Consider the following 19052-nt stretch of genomic DNA (forward strand, 5'->3'; position numbering starts at 1 on the left):
TGTACATACATGCTTTCACTTGGCCGAATAATAAATATTGTACAATTTATTTTCACACACAGTATGCCGATGACATGCAACTGTAATTAGGATAAATTGCCAGTCTGACATCCTTAAAAATAAGATCAAATGCATGTCTAATAACTTCCTCCACCTCAATGAAGAACATCATCAGATTTGATTGATAAATCTTATTACATGGTCCCCTGTCTTAAACTTCACAATATGTAGTTCTGTAGTTATATTTCATTATAATCTAATTTTGGATTATTATGGTTAATATCTCATTCTCTGACTTGGATAACGTTATTCATGCTTTTGATTTCTCCAGAATTGATTATTACAACTCTTTCTTCCACAAATACTTGAGTGGCAAGGCCTTGAAGTTATACAGAATGCAGCAGCCAAACTGTTAAGTGGAGCAAAAAAGAGAAAACACTTTTCATTCTTTGCCAGCAAAGAACTTCCCATGGGCTTTATGTTTGGTCCCCCTTGGCCTGCTTGCAAGTCATTTTCTTGCTTCATCTGACAAGAAGTGTTTTCCTTCTGAAATTGTATGTAAAATGAAATCATGGTGTTAAATGTGCAGCACCTTTCATGAAGCTGAAGGCAGAAAAAGAAGACTGTTTTTTTATAAGTGTCACTGATTCCTCCATTTTCTTCTGCTTTTTTGGGGGAAAGTAGGCCTATCTGCCTTCAATCAGATACTTTCCCATGGCAATTACTTTCCCAATTGCGTGCTCCAGACCATGCCATCTTCCTCTGCCACCAAGTGGAGAGATACCTGGCAAGGCCGTAGCTACCATTGAGGACACCGAGGTCATGTCCTCGGCATTTTTTTTTCACTGATTTCACTTTCCAATTTTTAAAAGTTGACTTTTTTTTCCTTCCATAACCAAGGGAAAATAAGTATAGCGGTACAGCTTTTACAGCTGTTATAGAGCGTGGTCGCAGGTATTATTACAATGTTTCCATTTCATTGTCTTCGCGACAAGTCTATTTTTTTCTCACGAGATATTGTTTTTATTCATTTTTTTATGCCGACCGGGGGCGAGCGCGCACGATAGAAATGAAGATAGGAAAAGCACAAAGAATGTCCAGGAGACCCGTCATCACGAACGAGGGAGGATCAGATCAGATGGTGGCACAGGTTTAGCGATGAGGAAATCGTCACTGTCAGCTGCACATTCTGTCAGCAGGTCCGCTCCATGCAGACACTTTACAATTGATTGGTGCGACTGTTTGATGTGATTTAAAATAAAAGATTCTTCTGTGAATTTCGGGTTCGTTGTGGTGGTATGTCTTCTTGATGCTCAGCCAGGTACACAGGACAATCAAACGGAGAAACGGAGACGTACTTTTCAGTGTTTACTTTCTTAACTAGCCGGCTTCATCACCATGACAGCGACCAAACAATCACAACTACTAGGCTACTGAACCAATCACAGGCCAGGGGAACAGGGTCTATGACACACACGTAGGAACATGAATAGGCCGATACAAAATATCTAACAACTAATTTACATCTGTCAACAATTAATTAAATTTACTATACCCAAACATATCCCAACTTAACACTATTTCATTGGTTTGTGGTTGGGAATTATTGAAACAGGGTGATAAGCAACTGAGCAGAGCAGTGCAGGGATGTAAAACCAAGGGGGCCACTCCCCCCACCCCCCCCCCCCCCTTCCCAATCCACTCTCTCTCTCTACACACACACACACACATAAAACACACACAGTAGTATAGGCAAGGCCAGCCATATACAGATGTTAAGGAATTTCAAGACATGAATTTTCATTCCAGTTAATTAATGATAATCAAGTTAAAACCTTCTCTCTCACACAGTTTAATATAAAACCTCATGTTCATCCACTTAACGTCAGAATTACATGACTGTTTATACCAGATGCAGAGCTATACCAGATGTTCAGCATCACTTGATGTTCCACCTCTTCCTTTTCAATCAACGACAAAATGAACGTTGAAGTTCAACATGTTAGTTATTACTGAAAATAAAAGTGTAATTAGCCACACTGATCTGTTTTATTCGTGCTTATTTCTTTCTTTTTGACCTTGGAGTGGGTCAGGGGGGCAGTTCAGGCCAGGAGGACTTTTGTTTTGAGGGTTGAGTTGGGATTGACCTCGGTATTTGAAAAATCCTGGCTACGGCCTTGATACCTGGTACAGCTGCTCTGCATGTGAGTAACGAGGGGACGGCTGTTAAAAGGCAACGGCATGCACCTGGAGGGGTTGGAAGGGTTGAAGTGTGCTACACTTCCCTAGACCAGTGATGTAGGAGGACAGGCGTAAGCAAGAGTAGGCAACGGAGACATGAATCTGCTTAGAGAACTTTCCTTTCCCCTCAGTACTGGAGGTTGCTTTTTCGTTTGGACTAACTTTTGTTGCTTTTTTGGGAGGACTACTTTTGTTGCTGTTTATCCCCCTTTTTTGGGAGGACTACTTTTGTTGCTGTTTATCCCCCTTTTCTGGGAGGACTACTTTGGTTGCCGCTTTCCACTGTCCAGGGAGGATTTATATCATTTCTTTTCTTTGAGTATGTGACTCCAGTTCCCCAACCTTGTTAAATAAAAATGTGTATTTTATTCTTTTGGTTGTGGACCTTTTTTCATCTATCGGTCTGTCTGTCTGTCTGTCTGTCAACTGTTTATAAACATATATAATGTACAGTATATATTACCACATTATTTTCTAATTCCTATTGATGAAAACATACTTTACACTATTGCATAACACATTTTTAATGATCAATATATTTCACCAACTATAGAATCAAGTTTATTTTTCTACATATACTCATATACGTATACTCTACTCTCGGTCTTATTGAGATGCAGAAGCAGCATGGAAAACAGGTTGTTAACTTTAAATCTGTAAAAGCTAAATAAGAGACAAACAGATTCAGAAATCTTTTTAAACAAGTTTTATTTGCTAATTCATGGTGCCAATTACTTTTCGCTTTGTCATATTTTAAAAATATATATTAAGATTCATACATTCATGTGTTTTGACACAGTGGTATACAAAACTGTGAAGACATGCAATTTAAGAATGTTAAATATATAAACACAAAATCAAAAGAAAAACAATGACATTAAATAACACCTGTGACTGAAATAAACTAAGATAAAACAAATAAGGTGCTGATCTCAGGTAGTATATACGCAACAATAAGATATAGTATTACAATATTATGGAAATATTATGGGGCCTTCGTTCTCATTGGTTGCAGCTATGAGGAAGTGAGCAGGTGAACTGGTCTAGAATTGGTTGCAGGGCAGGAAGTAGCTGTTTCTCAGCACACGGAACAACTTCCCGCTCCTGAGACTGTACTCAAACATGTTGGGTCCACTGTAGATGTAGGTAAAACCTGCAAAGCGATTAATTCAAGGTTAGTTTCTGGGAAAAAGTTTTCTCATTTCTGTAACTGTGATTTGAAAAACGTGGACTGCTGCTCACCTCTGAGCTGGAAAGCTGCGGTCACCTTGCCGGACAGGCCAGAGAAGGTCTCGTCCACTCGCTTGGGGAAACCCTGGTCCATGGTGTTTCTGGCCTCATCATAGCTGAGGAAACGCAGACAGTAATTATGTTAATCTACATTTGTAAACCGTCATTAGCCACCTGAATTCATTTCACCATCATTTGAACACACCTGTAGTAGTCGCTGCCCACAAAGAACAGAGTCTTGCCAGATTCCACGTCATAGAGGGCAGCATCGATCTTCTTCACACTTGCGGGCAGACCAAAACTGGAAATTGACTTTGGAAAGTCACGCCTAAGATCATAGCCACTGAAAGCCCACACTGTTTGATCTGTATAGACAGTAACAGAGAAGTATATTCACTATATACTTGTGAAGGTTAAAATCTTCACAAAAATACTGTCAGGACTAAGAAAGGAAGGATACCTTTAAATAATAAGACACTGTCTGTCTCGTGGCTTTCATAAGCAGCATCAACGCTGTCAGGGGCATTGGGCCAGAAGTCCGTGATGACAGTTTGCTGAGGTCTGTTGCTCTGAGGTAAAATCCGCCAGAAGAAGCTGGGAACACACAAGATCATTTGCATAACCCAGACCATAAACAATCGTAACAGGCTTTGGATTCTGTTGTTTTAGCATTTCGCTGTACAGTAAGTCTGATACCTGTCCTTGAAGAAGAGCATCTCTCCTCGCAGGCTGGCAACAGCATCCAACACCATGGTGGAATCACAGGCATCAGGGGTGGTGGGGGGCTCAGGGTCAATTACAAAGGGATCTTTATCAGGGTTTGGACCTGGAGGAAAATCAGAATCTCATTTCAAAGATGATGAAGATTATCAGAGATTTTGGTCAAGTGCAACGAATGCAAACAGGCGTGGATGATCCAGCCAGTTAGTACTGACCGTAGAGAGACTGGATACCGTTGACGTCATCCCTGGGCAGAACGAAGGTGTCAGGGTTTCTGTATCTGTACAGAGAGTACATGAGAGCACCAGGATCACCAGAGTGAGACAAGCCCAGGGAGTGGCCAAACTCATGGGCAGCCACCACGAAGAGGACGTAGCCTAGAGCAGAAAACACATACGTACATCCATCAATCAATCTGCAACTTCAGCTCTGCACAGAGCTAGAGAAGGTTGCGAGAAAATCTTTTCAATGATCAAATCCAATTCCTCCCAACGTTTGTACCGCCTGCTTATTCTAGATATACTCGATAGAAACTCTGCATTGGCTTCACTTCTCAGGTTGCAGCCTGGTTACAGTTCCTTTAATGTGATTATACCACGTGAAAATGAACAGACAGTAGTTAGTGGGTAAAAGAGAACAAACTTACCAGTGTTTGAGCGGAAAGTGAAGGTCTCATCCTCATCAAAATGAGCATCTCCTCCAATGCCAGGGGCGGGGTCGAAGGCATGGGCAAGAGTACCATCAGGGCCATCAAAGGGGTAACCATCACCATGTGCTGGAACAAGAACATACTTGTGTCAAGTTTGTCAAACAAAAAACAAATTTGACAAAACCAAACCAAACAACAAATCAGCATATTTGAGCAGCAGTGATTCAAGACACGGAAAACACATGGAGTTAAAGGAAAGATGCTTTATGGGACATCACAACCAACCCGGAAAGACACGGGAAAAGTTATTCTGTACTCACATCGACGGCCAAAGGAGATCATGATGTCAGCGGTGCCACTGTAGATCCTTGTGAATCTCAGAGGAGTGACTTTGGCCCAAACCTGCAGTGCTTTGTCTATGGAGTCGTCTACCTCTGACATAGACATGTCAGGTGTGTAGTTCTCTATCCTGTAACGGTTCAGGATATTATTAGTTAGACTCAATACAATTCATCTCTCACACAGTACCTCTCTTCAGATCAGTCACCTGTAGGTCAGGCTGTTCGTCTGCCACTTGAAGTTACTTCCAGACGTGGAGAAACGGGCGATTTTGACATCTGTAACGCCACAGCGAGGCTTCTTCATCATCGCCATGGTGTCAGCATCCAGCGTCCCAGTGATCTCCAGACCAAAGAATCTCTGCATCTCACTCAGCTTCATGCTCACCGGGCTCATCCCCCGTCTGATACTCGGACCTTTCTCTTCCGTTAGGTTGAAGAAATTCTTCAGATAGCTCTGCAAGTGAACAGGAGATACTTATAGACATATATAATGCACTTTATGTTTGTTAAAATGCAGTAAGCTATTCACAAGACCTTGAACGTTGAAGTGTCAATGCACACTTCACAATAAAATAGCAAGAAAGAACGCAGAAGAAAAATCCAGAATAGGCCTACAAACCTCTGCGAAATCCATATCTTGGCCAGTAAGCTGTGATATTGGCACAGCGTAAACTGTGATCGCCAGGCTCAGTAGGATGCACACGTTGAACGTCTTCATGTTTACTTGCAACTTGTGCCCCTAACTTGTGTTTCTGTTCTGCAGGAGGCTGTTATGTAGGCCGAGGACAGGGCGTGTTGAGCAACTACGTCCTCCAGTCAATAATTCAATGACCCTTTTATGGATACGAGAGGAACTTGTGCTTTGATTGCACACCCATAAAAAAAAAAAAAAAAAACAAGAAACTTATAATGACACAACACATTTGTTACATGTAACAGACTATACCTGGAAAAAATTTCAAGAAATTTAGATTACAACAATGATATTAATGTACCATAAAAAGCTCTTTTATGTCTTTATCAGATTCACTTGCCAATTTAATTTTTAAAATGTGTTTTATTTGCCATAAATTCTCAGTTTTCAACAGTTTTAAAAATTGACATAATATCATAAAAACATGTTTTACAAAAGAAAGTCAAATAAAAGAAGATATCAACACTTTGAAGTTTTATCTGGATCCAGATGTTCCTCGATAGTTCAAATTACAGAAATCCTTTAAAATGCACAGAGTTAATTTGTTGAAGAAGGCTGTGTGGTATGTTTGAAAGCTCCAGAACAAATGGAGCTGGCCATTTGTTTGTTAAAGTTGAAGGAAAGAAATGTTTGAGTTTGCAAATTGACGTGCAAAGAACCATCATTTGTGTTCATTTTTTTGTTTGTTATTAAAATTACAAAGACAAATAAACAAATAAAGAGGACCAAAAAGATAACCATATTTGTTATTATTACCAAAAAATAGGTATTTAAATGTAAAAATCATGTTTAGTGTGGCAACAAACTTTTCTTTATCTGTTTCCCTTTATTCTCAAAGTCACTGATGCATTCTGAGCAGTGTTTTTCTCCTCTGAGAGGTTATAGCAGTTTGACATTTTTTTATTTTATTTTAATATTTTATGTTTTTGTATGAATGCCCATTTGTTCTCCATCAATACTCTGAGCTTTTAAATGTAAAACTCCATCAGCCAGCACCCTGTTGCTTCTTTTCAGACAGTGTGAACAAACACACGTTACCTCATGTCATTATGAAGAAACACCCGCGTATATGTTTCAATTTGTTGAAACGTTTCAATTACTTACTTCCACTTTCAAAACACTTGACACAAACCAAATAAGAAGCACTTAGAGAAAAATGTTTCACTTGTCAAGATGAAACTCTGCAATTTTTTATTTTCTCAAACATACTCACATTTCACTCAAAACACAGATAGAAAGACATTAGGGGAAGAAATGCACAATAAATGCTATACTCTAAAAAACATCCACACCCAGCAGCAATATTTGAATAAAACATATACATCAACCATGAAATCAAACACAACTAAACAATGATGACGAAAATTATGAATTGATAGAAGGTACAATGCCATCATTACAACATTTTATGGCACACTGACACTGTTAGTTAGTTATGAGGTGCATTGTGGTTATTGCTAAATAAAGTAACACATGTATAACACACAGCAAATACTGAGCACTATCGTCGCTGAGTTCCATGAAACGCTTTCCCTTCAATTATCTTGTCTCCGTTGGTAATTAGTTGTCCTCATTCTTCTTGCATTCCAGCAGGTCGTTAGTGGGGCTGGTGGACATCACTTGTTTGGAGTTGGAGTCAAACGTATAGTGGATGTTTCCCTTGAAGAAGTGCACAAGTCCTGTTGCGAATGAAGATGCATTAATGTGAGACATAAAATGTATAGCTCAGTGCTCAAACTCATACGTGACCATTCATGGTTCATTGTTGTAATTCTCTTTTTGTCCCGACAGCAAAAACAAAAAAGAAGAAATCTGTGCTTGCCTATCTGTAGCTCTAATGAGCCTATCTAATAATTTAATTCTGCCCAAGTCAAATGACTGAACCGGCTACCTGTCTGTCTACCTACCTAATTGTCTAGCAGTCATTTCACATAGTTTACTGCCTCCTGAACCATGGAGTGCCTCATGGCTCTGTCCTGTGCCTCCTTCTGTTTTGTACATACATGCTTTCACTTGGCCGAATAATAAATATTATACAATTTATTTTCACACACAGTATGCCGATGACATGCAACTGTAATTAGGATAAATTGCCAGTCTGACATCCTTAAAAACAAGATCAAATGCATGTCTAATAACTTCCTCCACCTCAATGAAGAACATCATCAGATTCAAATGATGAATCTTATTACATGGTCCCCTGTCTTAAACTTCCCAATATGTAGTTCTGTAGTTATATTTCATTATAATCTAGGTTTTGATTGTTATGGTTAATATCTCATTCTCTGACTTGGATAACGTTATTCATGCTTTTGATTTCTCCAGAATTGATTATTACAACTCTTTCTTCCACAAATTCTTGAGTGGCAAGGCCTTGAAGTTATACAGAATGCAACAGCCAAACTGTTAACTGGAGCAAAAAAGAGAGAACACTTTTCATTCTTTGCCAGCAAAGAACTTCCCATAGGCTTTATGTTTGGTCCCCCTTGGCCTGCTTGCAAGTAATTTTCTTGCTTTATCTGACAAGAAGTGCTTTCTTTCTGAAATTGTATGTAAAATGAAATCATGGTGTTAAATGTGCAGCACCTTTCATGAAGCTGAAGGCAGAAAAAGAAGGTGATGTATCTACCCTCATAGAAGACAGCTGCATCTATGGGAGTTGGAATCCCCGGCCACTGTTTTTTTATAAGTGTCACTGATTCCTCCATTTTCTTCTGCTGCTCATTGTACCTACATGAAGTACACAAAGAAAACACGGTAGAGGTTTTTTTTTTCATTATCTTGGGAGAATGTTTTGTAACATGGTAAACTGCAGTGCCTGCTGATTCTGATGAAACCAAAAACCCACATTGGATGAGAAATAGCAAAGCCATTGACAGTAAGCCATTTCTCACACAGGAAATGTGTAAGTTGTGTAAGTTGCACAACATAATAATAAGCATAGAGCTAATGCAATATGAAGTCCTTTCAACAACTGAAATAAGGTCTTTGGTTATCATAACATTAATAAATATTAACAATATGTTTTGTGATATAAATACATCAGACAATTCTGCATTTATGAATTTTTAAGCTTCATATGGCGGTTTCTAAAAAGTGGTAAGACAACAAAGCCATTTAGCTTATTGGTGGTGATGTAAAGCCACGTGACCCTGTTTAACATAAGTGATAAAATTCCTGCTATTGCATTCACACGTCAACAATAATAAAAGTGGAGATTATATTAAGTATTATAATTACCCTAAAGGAAAATTCCATTGGCTTTTTGTTGAGGGATGCTAATCTATGGGCTGGCCTATAAAAAATAAGTCCCCACTGCAGCATCTATAGGCCTAATTTTACTTTACTTTACACTTGACAAAGTACTGCCCATTTATCTTCATTGAAGAGATTCAGGTTCTATCCATATAATTCACCCACACATAAAACCTGCTACATCCCAGACACTGAATTAGCTCTTCGTTATTTTGATCACACACACACATTTTTATCCAAATTGCTGATAGCCATGCACCATTTAAGACCCATAAATGCATTCAATATAAGGCATAGCATAACGACCAGAAGAAGGGACAAGGGAAAGGATCTTAAATACTTCCAACATTCATGACCAGTAAAGAACACAGTGTAGCGGTCATTTCTGAAGTGAAGAGCAGCATCTACAGATTTAATTCTGGAGGGGAAGCCGAAGTCCGAGATGTTTCTTGGAAAACCATCCTCAAGTTTTAACTGCCTCATCACCCAGTATTGACGACCTGAAACAAAAACACCTCTGTCTCACATTTGCAGGTACGCTATGTTTCATATCCACTTGGGTAATATTACTTAATTTTACCTTTGAAAAACACATTAGCATTCCTTTCCACATTCTGATAGACAGCGTCCAAGTTTGGAGGTACACTGTCCGGCCACAGACTGCTAATCAGGGTGATTCTTGTCTCATCAAACTGAGGATGTTTGCGCCACATAAATCTGAAAAAGCATGACATTGTTATTGTTTTGTCCAGTATGCAAGCAGCCGCCAGGTGAAAAGCAAGTCTGTCAGCCTTCATAATGTTGACATGCTGGGACACTTTACGTACCTATCTTTGAAAAACAGGACCTCCTGTTGTAATTCTGTAACCGCATCAAAGGACAGATCTGGATCACATTTGTCAGGTGTTCTTGGAGGAGGTTTTTTTGAGAATAGTGAAGCAAAATTGGGACCAATACCTGCAGACAACATAAACCATTTAAAAGTTGCATTGCCAAAAACAATAAGACTGTACCCTTTGAAATGTACCCAGCTCGTTTTTTTCTTTTCAAATAAAAACTGCCTTAAAAATGCAAGGATACTGTTATTCACAATAATATGTCATCTACAAATAATCAAAGAATTTTCAATCCACAGTCACAGAAGTCTAATAAAAAAGCCTGTTCTCATTCCCAAATTCTTAAATATGGCTGCTTGGTCAGTGGCCTTATGGTAATATCAAACGATGACACTCCATTCCATTTCGTCACGGTCTCACAGCAGTCCGTAAGTCACAAAATATTTATTACTAATTATATGGACACGGATTTTCAATTTTTTTTTGTTTTGCTCAGCACAACTTTAAAACTATTTCAATTGGAAGTATCATTTGTGCCAGCAGCACATTTATCTCTTTCATTACAACATTACGCTACAACGAACATTAGGTTTAGGGAACAAAACCACTTAGCTAGGGTTAAAAACATCATGGTTGAGTGCAAAAATAACTACGTAGTTAGGTTTACATAATGAAACCAATGGGTTGTCCATTCTGCCAGCACGTTTCTTTATGAGCTGCTTTTGTCACATAATATGGTAATTTACATTAGCAAGCTTACATAAAAGAATGAATGTTAACGTGATGTTACCATTGTGCAATTATTTTATTATGCTACCGACTCTCTTATGTATCAACATAAGAGACACATTTCAACAGATGAATGATGTAACATTAGAGAGAGGATGTTGTGGTTTTTAACTCTGGAGAGCTGGTTCCCACACTCTGCTGTGGGAGCAAAAACACACCTACATGTCAGCTAGACAAATTACTGTTTGTCACAATGTGTCACTATGTGTATTCATACTCACTTTCTGCATTTAACTAAACTGAGGTGTAAATATACACACAATAACTATCTGATATACTGTACATGTCTGTACAGTGAATACAAGTCCCAGGTTGGGAATGAAGCAAAGGTAAAGATGAGGTTGTGTTGAATGTAGCATGTTTTACAGTATGTTGTGATGCAGTCACAGTGTTTCACATGTATTTCCATTTGTATGCTTTAAAAAATAAATCGGCAACCTTTCTGAATCCAAGTAGCTTAACTCACCATACAGGTGTTGAACGTCTTTGACATCGCGGAAGGAAAGTTGAAGCTCATAGTCGGGGGCAAAGTTGTATGATGGGTACATGATAGCTCCAGGATCAGAAGAGTGCGCCAGGCCAAGTGCATGGCCAAATTCATGGACTGCTACAGCAAATAGGTTGAAACCTGGAGCAGGAACATGAGCCTTGTGAGGTTATCAGTGAGAGGGAAAGGACTTCAGTCAGGCCTACTGGGCTGCTAGTCAATCTCAAATCCATTCTTTTAAATTCAGACTTGTCACCTCAAATTTGTGGTGATATGTCCTCAATATATCTCTTAACAGTCTTTCATTTGGGCAGATAGTGTGAATCCGTGGCTATTCTAAATGTGGTTACTTTCCAGGTCAGTTTTGCCACAAAAAAAGTGTGCAAAATCTATGCCATTGTTTGCACCTTTTCATGCTATTACCACCGTTAGCTGCTAGCCGCTGGCTCAGACTTATCATTATGAAGTACATTTTTAATGTCTGTTCCCAATTTAAAAGAATAGTTGGACATTAAAAAACACGCTCATACACATTCCTGCCATAAGTCAGGTCAAATCTCAAAATGTAAAAAAAAAAGAGTAAAACTTCTCTAAATGTTGTTTTGGTGTGTGAGATTTGAATGTCTACATCAGTACCAGTAGAATTAAAACTCCAGTCTTCATCAGCATCAAAGTGCACGTCTCCACCAATACCAAACCCAGGCAGAAAGGCATGAGCCAGGATTCCTCCTGTGCCATCAAAAGGTGAGCCGTCTTCATGGTCTAAAACAAACAGTGCAGTTAAACTTTCTGTTCAAGAAAACCTTGATGTCATGTGTCTCTTTAAAGCTCACCGCCATTGTTGAAGGAGATGACGATGTCGGCCTCTTTTCTTTTCCGCTTGCGAAATTTCAGCGGTGTAACGTTGGACCAGAGCTTCCACGCTGCCCTGAAGATTTTGTGAACCTTAGAGGTTGAGATGGGAAGGTTGTACCCAGCGATCCTGAGGATAGAAGACGGAATGGGTTTGGTAGTTCATGGGTCTTTGGATGTCGGTCCAACAATTTCGTCCAGAATGAAATAACTATTGCTGGATGGCTCAAGAAACTTTGTACAGAGTCCCCAAGAACCCATTTCATGAAAAAAAATTAAAGTTCAACATTTCATTTTTGAATCTAGAACATATTTCGCAATACGTTTCATATCGGCCTCATATTGCATATAACACACACTCCACATCACTTGCTCAAGGTGTTGCTGATTGTAATAAATCACTTGCACAGGACAGTTAAAAAAACACACCAACAATCACAGCAGCCAGGTTGAAATTTCACCAAATCACACACACCCCTTTTGCACCACTTTAATAGACCCCCATTTGGAAAAACCAAGATTTCACAGTTAACAAGAAATCACTTCACTTCCACACATGGGCAGAAAAGGGCACTTCAACACATCTTTCATAACAATAACCTTTCCCCACTTGGTCTAGAAACAAGGCAGCAGGAGTGAATGTTTTTTGGAAGAGCTTTCCCCTGCAAACTCAGAGCTAATTAACACATCTTCCTCACAAAAGTGACTCTTCAAAATATACAGAATAATATCATAAGCGCATAACATATTAAAGGCTGAGTAGGTAATTTGGAAAATCCACAGATATTTTGACCTTGAACGCATTGCCCAACCGAAACAGAACGCCAAACGAGTTCGAGATCGGCAGAGAGCACGCAATCAGGAATAAGTATTGACAGACAGACAGGCCGTCCGATTATTTGATTGGACAGGGTTTTTACAGTCCTGCCACGGGCACAGGTTATTATTTTTTTATGTCGGAGCATTTATTCTATTCATTGCTATCGGTATGTTATGAGGATTTCAAGGAACAGAAACAGAAAGTGTTTCTGAATAGAATCACCTACTCAACCTTTAAGCCTTCCATGCTAAATGGGAATCAGGCCGATGCTGGTTTCATGAACACAAATCTGCAAGTCATCTACCTTTTTCATTTTTGTTTGTCTCGGTTTAAGTTTGTTGTACGTTTCTTTGTTCTGGTTCTCGTTGTTTGTCGCATGTAAATAATGACACATTCCTTGTTTGTCTGTTATGGGACGTGCTGCTAACCTGTAGCTGAGGGTGCTCTTCTTCCAGCGAACTGTCTCTCCAAATGGTTCCATGTCTGACAGACCACAGCGCGGCCTCTTCATAACTGCCAGTGTCTCATTGGTCAACTCGCCGCTCGGAGGCAAACCAAAGAAGCGCTGCATCTTCTGGACTTCAGCACAGATTCCAGTCGTCCAATCAGCAGCTGCATTTGTGTCTGCAGTCCTCTTCTGTCTCTCTGACTTGTAGCCATAGTGCCGTAGATATTCCTGAAAAGATCATTGCAAAACTGCAGTCAACTAAAAGGTAATGAATGTATGCTGAGCTCGACGCTGTGTTTCATTGAATATTTTCTTCTTTTTTTTTGCTATACTACTGTTGGTTTATAAAGCACTGAATGGTTTAGAGTCCAAAAACATTTCATTATCTGTTGCTGCCAGACGCCTGAGATGGTCCCCAGAATCAACTCCCATGAGATGTTTCATTATGAATGAGAATTAACTGAGGTCTATACATGTTTATATCTTGTTCTGCTCTGTAAAATATTAATAAATATCAAAATATTTTATTGCTTTAGAAAAAAAATTCTCTTTTATAGTGTTTTTTTTTTAATATGTTTTGCATTTCTGTACTATGTTGTTGAAAGTTGCTTGACAAAAAACTTGCCTTACCTTGTCTCAGTCTTTACAGTAAACATTCCAAACATTTTTTCAAACTTCTAATGACAGTGCAAATGTTCCTGTACTGTAATTTTATACATATATGTATGCCATGTAATTGTAGGTTTCAACAACACTGGGGCAGTAGGCTAGTTGGCCTACAGACTTCAGATCACTGCAGATACCGAAATGTGTACAGTTATCTCCATGGTCAGATATTTACTGTATCACCTCTATAATATGATGATTGCATTTCTACATAAACCCAAGTTTAAAAAAGAAGACAACAACAAGGAAGTAAAATGTTAATAAATAATAAAGTTCTCCTATTACATTATTATTAGAAGTCCACCTGAGGAAAGCAGTCGCTGTCCACATACTGATTCACCCTTCAGTTTAAAGATGACACCAATATATAAAAAAAAGAAAATTGGTAAAAAAAAAAGGTAATATTTTACTCAATGTATAAAATTTGACAAATATCCAAATGTGGGAAAGCCCTAAGTAGGATTTATCTGAAAATGCTGAAGTTAAAATTTGCAGAATTTGAGGTCATCCAACATCAAGCTGATTTCAAAGAATCGACAGGCACTCCTGAAATATGTCTGACTTGGCAAACATTGTGACTAGTGACTCCGTCTGTTGTGTCAGTAGTTACTCTCATAGTTTGACTGCTTTTTTCTCCCGACTTAATCACCAGTCACCACGAGATCTGCTGACACAGCAGACGGCACATCTCCCGTTGTTATTGCCATCCATCCATCCATCCATCCATTTTCTTCCGCTTTATCCGGGACCGGGTCGCGGGGGCAGCTGCCTGAGCAGGGACGCCCAGACTTCCCTCTCCCCGGACACTTCCCCCAGCTCCTCCGGGAGGACCCCAAGGCGTTCCCAGGCCAGCCGGGTGACATAGTCACTCCAGCGTGTCCTGGGTCTTCCTCGGGGTCTCCTCCCGGTGGGGCATGCCTGGAACACCTCCCGAGGGAGGCGTCCAGGGGGCATCCGATACAGATGCCCGAGCCACCTCAACTGGCTCCTCTCGATGTGGAGGAGCAGCGCCTCTACTCCGAGCTCCTCCCGTGTGACGGAGCTCCTCACCCTATCTCTAAGGGAGCGCCCCGCCACCCTGCGGAGGAAGCTCATTTCGGCCGCTTGTATCCGGGATCTTATTCTTTCGGTCATGACCCAAAGTTCATGACCATAGGTGAGGGTAGGAACGTAGATTGACCGGTAAATTGAGAGCTTCGCCTTTCGGCTCAGCTCTCTCTTTACCACGACGGACCGATACAACGACCGCATTACTGCAGCCGCTGCACCGATCCGCCTGTCAATCTCACGTTCCATCCTTCCCTCACTCGTGAACAAGACCCCAAGATACTTAAACTCCTCCACTTGAGGCAGGAACTCCCCCCCGACCTGGAGGGAGCAAGCCACCTTTTTCCGGTCGAGAACCATGGCCTCAGATTTGGAGGTGCTAATCCTCATCCCGGCTGCTTCACACTCGGCTGCAAACCGCCCCAGGGCATGCTGGAGGTCCTGGCTCGAAGGAGCCAACAGGACCACATCGTCTGCAAAAAGCAGGGATGAAATCCAGTGGCTCCCGAACCAGATCCCCTCCGGCCCACGGCTGCGCCTAGAAATCCTGTCCATAAAAATAATGAACAGGACCGGTGACAAAGGGCAGCCCTGCCGGAGTCCAACATGCACCTGAAACAGGTCTGACTTACTGCCGGCAATGCGAACCAAGCTCCTGCTCCGGTCATACAGGGACCGAACAGCCCTTAGCAGAGGGCCCCCGACCCCGTACTCCCGAAGTACCTCCCACAGAATGCCACGAGGAACACGGTCGAATGCCTTCTCCAAGTCCACAAAACACATGTGGACTGGTTGGGCAAACTCCCATGAACCCTCGAGCACCCTGCAGAGGGTATAGAGCTGGTCCAGTGTTCCACGGCCAGGACGAAAACCGCATTGTTCCTCCTGAATCTGAGGTTCGACTATCGGCCGAATTTTCCTCTCCAGTACCCTGGAATAGACTTTCCCGGGGAGGCTGAGAAGTGTGATCCCCCGATAGTTGGAACACACCCTCCGGTCCCCCTTTTTGAATAGAGGGACCACCACCCCGGTCTGCCAGTCCAGAGGCACTGTCCCCGACTGCCACGCGATGTTGCAGAGACGTGTCAGCCACGACAGCCCCACAGCATCCAGAGACTTGAGGTACTCAAGGTAAAGAAGCTCCCCGGTGCCTTGCCACCGGGGAGCTTCTTTACTACCTCGGTGACTTCAGCCCGGGTAATGGGTGGATGAACCTCCGAGTCTCCAGCCTCTGCTTCCTCAATGGAAGACGTGTCAGTGGGGTTGAGGAGATCCTCGAAGTATTCCTTCCACCGCCCGACGATATCCCCAGTCGAAGTCAGCAGCTCCCCACCTCCACCGTAAACAGTGTTGGTGGAGGGCTGCTTCCCCTTCCTGAGGCGCCGGATGGTTTGCCAGAATTTCCTCGAGGCCGACCGATAGTCCTCCTCCATGGCCTCCCCGAACTCTTCCCAGACCCGAACCTTTGCTTCAGCGACTACCCGCGCTGCAGCACGCTTGGCCTGCCGGTACCCGTCAGCTGCCTCGGGAGTCCCCCGAGCCAACCAGGTTCGGTAGGACTCCTTCTTCAGCTTGACAGCATCCCTTACTTCCGGTGTCCACCACCGGGTTCGGGGATTGCCACCACGACAGGCACCGGAGACCTTACGGCCACAGCTTCGAACAGCCGCGTCCACAATGGAAGCAGAGAACAAGGTCCATTCGGACTCAATGTCCCCAGCCTCCCTCGGGATCTGGTCAAAGCTCTCCCGGAGGTGGGAGTTGAAGACCTCCCTGACAGGGGGTTCCACCAGATGTTCCCAGCAGACCCTCACAACACGTTTAGGTCTGCCAAGTCTGTCCAGCTTCCTCCCCTGCCAGCGGATCCAACTCACCACCAGGTGGTGATCAGTTGACAGCTCAGCCCCTCTCTTCACCCGAGTGTCCAAGACATACGGCCGGAGGTCAGATGACACAACCATAAAGTCGATCATTGACCTCCGGCCTAGGGTGTCCTGGTGCCACGTGCACTGATGGACACCCTTATGCTTGAACATGGTGTTCGTTATGGACAAACTGTGACTAGCACAGAAGTCCAATAACAGAACCCCACTCGGGTTCTGATCGGGGAGGCCGTTCCTCCCAATCACGCCCCTCCAGGTAACACTGTCATTGCCCACGTGAGCGTTGAAGTCCCCCAGTAAAACAATGGAGTCCCCGGTTGGAGCACTCTCAAGTACCCCTCCCAAGGACTCCAAGAAGGCCGGGTACTCTGCACTGCCGTTTGGCCCGTAGGCCGAAACAACAGTGAGAGACCTATCCCCGACCCGAAGGCGCAGGGAGACGACCCTCTCGTTCACTGGGGAAAACTCCAACACATGGCGGCTGAGCTGGGGGGCTATAAGCAAGCCCACACCAGCTCGGCGCCTTTCACCGCGGGCAACTCCAGAGTAGAAGAGAGTCCAGCCTCTCTCAAGGAGTTGGGTTCCAGAGCCCAGACTGTGCGTGGAGGTGAGCCCAACTACCTGTAGCCGGTAGCGCTCTACCTCCCGCACTAGCTCAGGCTCTTTCCCCCCCAGTGAGGTGACATTCCATGTCCCCATGGCTAGAGTCACCGTCCGGGGATTGGGTCGCCGGGGCACCCGCCCAGGACAGCCACCCAAATCCCACCGCACCGGCCCCTTATGGACCCTCCTGCGGGTGGTGGGCCTACAGGAGGGCGGGCCCACGTCGCTCCTTCGGGCTGCGCCCGGCCGGGTCCCGTGGGCACAGACCCGGCCACCAGACGCTCGCCTGCGAGCCCCAACCCCGGGCCTGGCTCCAGGGTGGGGCCCCGGTGACGCCAATCCGGGCGACGTACACTTCCTTTTATGGTTTTTCTTCATAAGGGGTTTCTGAACCGCTCTTAGTCTGACCTGTCACCTAGGACCTGTTTGCCTTGGGAGACCCTACCAGGGGCATTAAGCCCCGGACAACATAGCTCCTAGGATCATTCAGGTGCTCAAACCCCTCCACCACGGTAAGGTGTCGGTTGTTATTGCCTTTTTAGGTATTGAGTCTCATCAGACTGATGAGGCAGACACATTATCATATTATTATAACGCATCACACTGAACTTCAGTTCAATTATCTAATTCAACAATGATCAAAACGTGTCCCATTATCTGATCATCATAAGGAATCAATGCTGCATATTATAAGACAACAACGGGAAGAAGCTGTGGACCTGTAACATAACTGTCTCTGCTTCCAACCAAACAAGGTCAAGAACTGATTCCTGGAAATTTTGGAGTTAAACTATAAATATAAATATATAAAACCAGTTCAACAGTTTTGTTTTGTTGCCATGTGGTGATTTGTAGAAAAGAACTGCAGCTCTATACAGCAGTAACACATCTATCTATCTATCAGCTGTTAAACAATAACCTAAGAAGCTTTTATCTCAATCCAGCATTTAAACTGAACTAACAAATAACTAATCACTGTCGTTGGGCTCTCCCATAAATAAAACAACACCCTCCCAGCACATAGACCTGTAAGTCAAATCCAGTGTATTAAGTGGTAAATACCTGTGCGAGCTCCTGGTCAGCCTTCGATGGCCCAGCGTGGGCTCGTGTAGGCCGGTCTGTGGCTCGGAGAGGTAGAGCTGTGACAAGATTCTGGCCAGACGTCATAAAAGTCAGGGTCAGCCAGAGCATCTTCATGTTTGTCAGGCAGGAGTCTCAGTGAGTCAGCCTGTCTTTGCCATGTGTAGCTACCGATGCAGCTGCGGTGGCGACCACCTGTTTATTATATGCAAGTGCTCCTGTCCCAACAAGAACAGCAAGATGGTCCCATGCAAACCAGGGTCTTCAGGGAAACACCAGACACCTGGATGTGGGGTAGTTTATGGGTAACAACATTGCTAAACTATAGGAAATGATGACAATGACGTCAAACACTGTATGCGCACGGGAAGTTGGTTTAAATAAACAATAATGATGGTCCAAAGATTGGAT

The 19052-nt window shown here is 42.8% G+C and overlaps 2 protein-coding genes across 2 annotated transcripts; both read right to left on the minus strand.

The window, feature by feature from the left end:
• Positions 1–2932: 2932 nt before the first annotated feature.
• LOC311026138 (collagenase 3-like) lies at positions 2933–5954 on the minus strand. Its single transcript, XM_084029499.1, has 10 exons — positions 5801–5954; positions 5388–5635; positions 5161–5309; positions 4838–4966; positions 4407–4568; positions 4168–4297; positions 3932–4065; positions 3677–3836; positions 3484–3587; positions 2933–3394 (listed from the first exon to the last, which is right to left on the minus strand). The coding sequence occupies exons 1-10, from the start codon at positions 5897–5899 to the stop codon at positions 3285–3287; spliced, it is 1425 nt and encodes a 474-aa protein (XP_083885625.1). The 5' UTR covers positions 5900–5954; the 3' UTR covers positions 2933–3284.
• Positions 5955–7377: 1423 nt separating this feature from the next.
• LOC311026133 (collagenase 3) lies at positions 7378–18757 on the minus strand. Its single transcript, XM_084029488.1, has 10 exons — positions 18624–18757; positions 13343–13590; positions 12076–12224; positions 11879–12004; positions 11222–11383; positions 9958–10087; positions 9711–9847; positions 9471–9630; positions 8505–8605; positions 7378–7554 (listed from the first exon to the last, which is right to left on the minus strand). Exons 1-10 carry the CDS (start codon positions 18750–18752, stop codon positions 7436–7438), a joined length of 1461 nt encoding a protein of 486 aa, XP_083885614.1. The 5' UTR covers positions 18753–18757; the 3' UTR covers positions 7378–7435.
• Between the last annotated feature and the right edge of the window lie 295 nt (positions 18758–19052).

Source organism: Eutrigla gurnardus (assembly GCF_963514095.1).
Source record: "Eutrigla gurnardus genome assembly, chromosome: 15".
Taxonomy (NCBI): Eukaryota; Metazoa; Chordata; class Actinopteri; order Perciformes; family Triglidae; genus Eutrigla; species Eutrigla gurnardus.

Excerpts from the sequence above, each read along its gene's own strand:
- LOC311026138 (XM_084029499.1), bottom strand. The coding sequence starts at position 5,899 with ATGAAGACGTTCAACGTGTGCATCCTACTGAGCCTGGCGATCACAGTT. Across the intron at positions 5,310-5,387 it reads ACGAACAGCCTGACCTACAG|GATAGAGAACTACACACCTG; the intron begins GTGACTGATCTG and ends GAACCGTTACAG. Across the intron at positions 4,066-4,167 it reads ATGCTCTTCTTCAAGGACAG|CTTCTTCTGGCGGATTTTAC; the intron begins GTATCAGACTTA and ends GTGTGTTCCCAG.
- LOC311026133 (XM_084029488.1), bottom strand. The coding sequence starts at position 18,752 with ATGCTCTGGCTGACCCTGACTTTTATGACGTCTGGCCAGAATCTTGTC. Across the intron at positions 10,088-11,221 it reads AGACGTTCAACACCTGTATG|GTATTGGTCCCAATTTTGCT; the intron begins GTGAGTTAAGCT and ends TGTTGTCTGCAG. Across the intron at positions 9,848-9,957 it reads GTCCTGTTTTTCAAAGATAG|ATTTATGTGGCGCAAACATC; the intron begins GTACGTAAAGTG and ends ATGCTTTTTCAG.